Source organism: Primulina huaijiensis, chromosome 5, assembly GCF_012295235.1.
Source record: "Primulina huaijiensis isolate GDHJ02 chromosome 5, ASM1229523v2, whole genome shotgun sequence".
In the NCBI taxonomy this organism is placed as follows: Eukaryota; Viridiplantae; Streptophyta; class Magnoliopsida; order Lamiales; family Gesneriaceae; genus Primulina; species Primulina huaijiensis.
In genome coordinates this window covers 5,397,047-5,399,929 of record NC_133310.1, presented here as the reverse complement: position 1 = coordinate 5,399,929, position 2,883 = coordinate 5,397,047, and the positions used below count along the sequence as shown (strand labels likewise).

General features: G+C 38.6%; 1 protein-coding gene across 1 annotated transcript; it reads right to left on the bottom strand.

Moving 5' to 3' along the window:
- Nucleotides 1-270: 270 nt before the first annotated feature.
- On the bottom strand, nucleotides 271-2,123 carry LOC140977512 (root phototropism protein 3-like). Its single transcript, XM_073442255.1, has 2 exons — nucleotides 1,235-2,123; nucleotides 271-913 (listed from the first exon to the last, which is right to left on the bottom strand). The coding sequence occupies exons 1-2, from the start codon at nucleotides 1,982-1,984 to the stop codon at nucleotides 377-379; spliced, it is 1,287 nt and encodes a 428-aa protein (XP_073298356.1). The 5' UTR covers nucleotides 1,985-2,123; the 3' UTR covers nucleotides 271-376.
- Nucleotides 2,124-2,883: the final 760 nt, after the last annotated feature.

Below are 2,883 nucleotides of genomic sequence, written 5' to 3'. Positions count from 1 at the left end.
CCGTACATATCTAAAGAGTAGTAGATAAATGAATACGCAAAAGGTTTGTTTTATATGAAATGTAAATATATAGATTATTGTTAAAAGTAAAAATCTACGGTAAAAAGTAAAAATATCAAACTCACAAAATATATTAAACTACACACTTTTATAAAATTTTCTCCACTCAATTGTGTTCTTCTTCACAAATTGAGAAACAAATTTATAGAATTTCTTTGGAAATAATCCAAAAATAAATACATCATTACATACATCATCACACACTAATTTTCAATATTTACGGCTTTTATTTTCAACACAACTATTTATTTTCAACAATTATTATAATTCTATGCAAGCACCAGATATTGACTACTCCAGGCCACCACTGAACTAATCAGAATACGGATTTCCGCCATTTGGTGGACGTTCTGCCTCTCACAAGTCTCGGCTTGGTGTCCCCTGCTGTTTTAACCCCGACCTCGAGCTCGCCCTCTCTCACGACTCCACCGACTTTGTTGGGCCTAAACACCGGAAACCAGAGCTTCTTCCAACTAAAATAACCACCCTGCTTCTTTTTCTCCAACATTTTCTCAATCTGTCTCTCCATAGCCATGCATTGGCTCTGCAGCCTGAGGACATCTTCTTTCAGTCTCTTGATCTCCATTTGTTTCCCGTTCATTTCATGTTTCGAGAGACAACGTGCCGGGTGCTCGAGCCCCGGGATTCCTGGGCTTCTGGCCACACTCAACGATCCGCTCCATTCCAAGTGCCTTGTCACCTTGCTTTGCTCTGAGAGGAGAACTTGGATCACGGCACGAACAGGGAGTCTCTCATTTTGAGCTGCGTGGAGCGACGCCTCTGATGAGAGTTTTCTGCTGTCGATTAGGCTGCAGAGTCTCTTTCTATCTTGCTTCGAAACCCCTGGATGTGCCTAGAGAATAAATATGATCATGTTTTGTTAGCTAGATAAATAAACTTGACAAGTTTGCATAATTATCTGGGTAGTGTCTAATGACTAGGCGTAATCGATCATAAAAACTCTCAGAACGCCATCTACATAATGAAGATTTTGTCTTGGTTAAAATACAAAACTCTCACTGAAGTATCAATTTCAAGACTGTCATTGAAGGGTCGACCGAGGTGAAACTGAGATTTCTAAACTGGATTCAAGTCTGGTAATATAGACTAAGCACCCTTTTTATCAAACAGAAGATAGAGAAAATCACAGCATAACATAAAAAAGCCGGCTTACTTTAAGGTACGTATCAATAGCTCGATACAAGCCATCATCAGTTGAGCGTGCGTGACTAGGAAGCACGCCAGCAAGAGCCACGAATTCTGGCAACATCAAATGCGAATCCAAAGCCGCTTCTGCAAGGTAACAGTCCACAAGTTTCGCCACCTTCAAAAGGGCAGCTCCGGTCCTCGAAACTTTATCCGAACTCACAAATTTCTTCACCAACCGGAGAATTAACTCAACATCAAGAAGTGTAGTACTAGTGTGACTAAAACATGGTATCATCAACTCCTTCAGAGAAGCCTGATCGAGCTGCAAACAAACTCGTTTTTCGAGCTCCACGAGACAATCGGCATCCACGTTCACCATGTTCGCTACACGTAGCATCCGTAACAAGAAGTTACAATGGATTGAATCCTTTTCTTGCGGAAGAATCCCAACCAAAGTTTCAATGAAGAACCTTTTCTTCATCCATGAAGCTGTGATACTTTCAGGGGAGTCTTCGAAGCTGGCTATGGTTCGTTCCGATTCGTCTGCTGCCAAATCTGGAAGCCACTTGGAAGCATAATGAGTGATGATTGAGCCCACTAAGTCTGGTCTCACCCCCTTCCCTTTTATGCTTGAAAGTTTCTTCACAAAGTTATCCAAGTCTAGTATGCAAGCGTCATCGAACCAGATTTCGGTAGCCATTAGTGGTGATAACTTACCTGATAATGTGATAGATTCTGGCAATGCTACTGGCGGTTTCTGCGTTTTGGTAGACATAGCTTGGTCGATTTGTGGGGTGAGAGAAATTCTTTTCTCAAGTACTAATGTGATGCATCTTTTCCCTATTAAAAGAAATTCTTTAACAGCTTCTTATAGTTAGTTAAACATTAGTTACAAAGTGGAGTAGCAAAAAGTAATATCAATAAATTGTAGAGTAGGTCTTTTGTGAGACGGTCTCACGACGGGTCAACCCTACCGATATTCATAATAAAAAGTAATACTTTTTCATGGATAACCCAAATAAGAGATCCGTCCCATAAAATATGATCCGTGAGACCGTCTCACACAAGTTTTTGCCTAAATTATATATATATTATCATAACTCATAATAAATACACTTAATGAGGCCGGACTTTGGCCTAAGAGGTCTCACTCACTTTCTCACGTAAGTGGCTCAATTCCCCATCCCATAGTTTAGGAAATTAAAAAAAAAAACAAAAAATGCACTTGATTGTGTGGCGCCATTTGTTTATGAGGAATGATGAATGAGATAAGATTTCAAAGGAGAGGGGGAGAGATTTCATTTCAAGTCTCCATCAATATTTGTTCCGTGGTGTTTTAATGGATTTTGTTCTTAATACAACAGGATTTTAATGGATTTTGTTCTTAATACAACAGGGAACACGCGATCATGTGTACATTGGAATATTTGCATTATATTCCTTGTATTCTTCTCTCGTTGCATTTCACTCCCAACTGTTGAATATAATTTTGAGAAATTGATTTTTTTGCGATTTTCATCATTTATATTATTAAATTTTAGTTTTATTTTTGTATCTTTCAATTTTCGACAATTTCAGTCATTTTCTATCAAGAGTGTTGATAAGACATTGCGCACATCAGTGTGATGTCGAAAAAAGAATACAATTACAAAAAAATAGAAGTAAAGATATTTG

Excerpts from the sequence above, each read along its gene's own strand:
- LOC140977512 (XM_073442255.1), bottom strand. The coding sequence starts at position 1,984 with ATGTCTACCAAAACGCAGAAACCGCCAGTAGCATTGCCAGAATCTATC. Across the intron at positions 914-1,234 it reads CTATTGATACGTACCTTAAA|GCACATCCAGGGGTTTCGAA; the intron begins GTAAGCCGGCTT and ends TTTATTCTCTAG.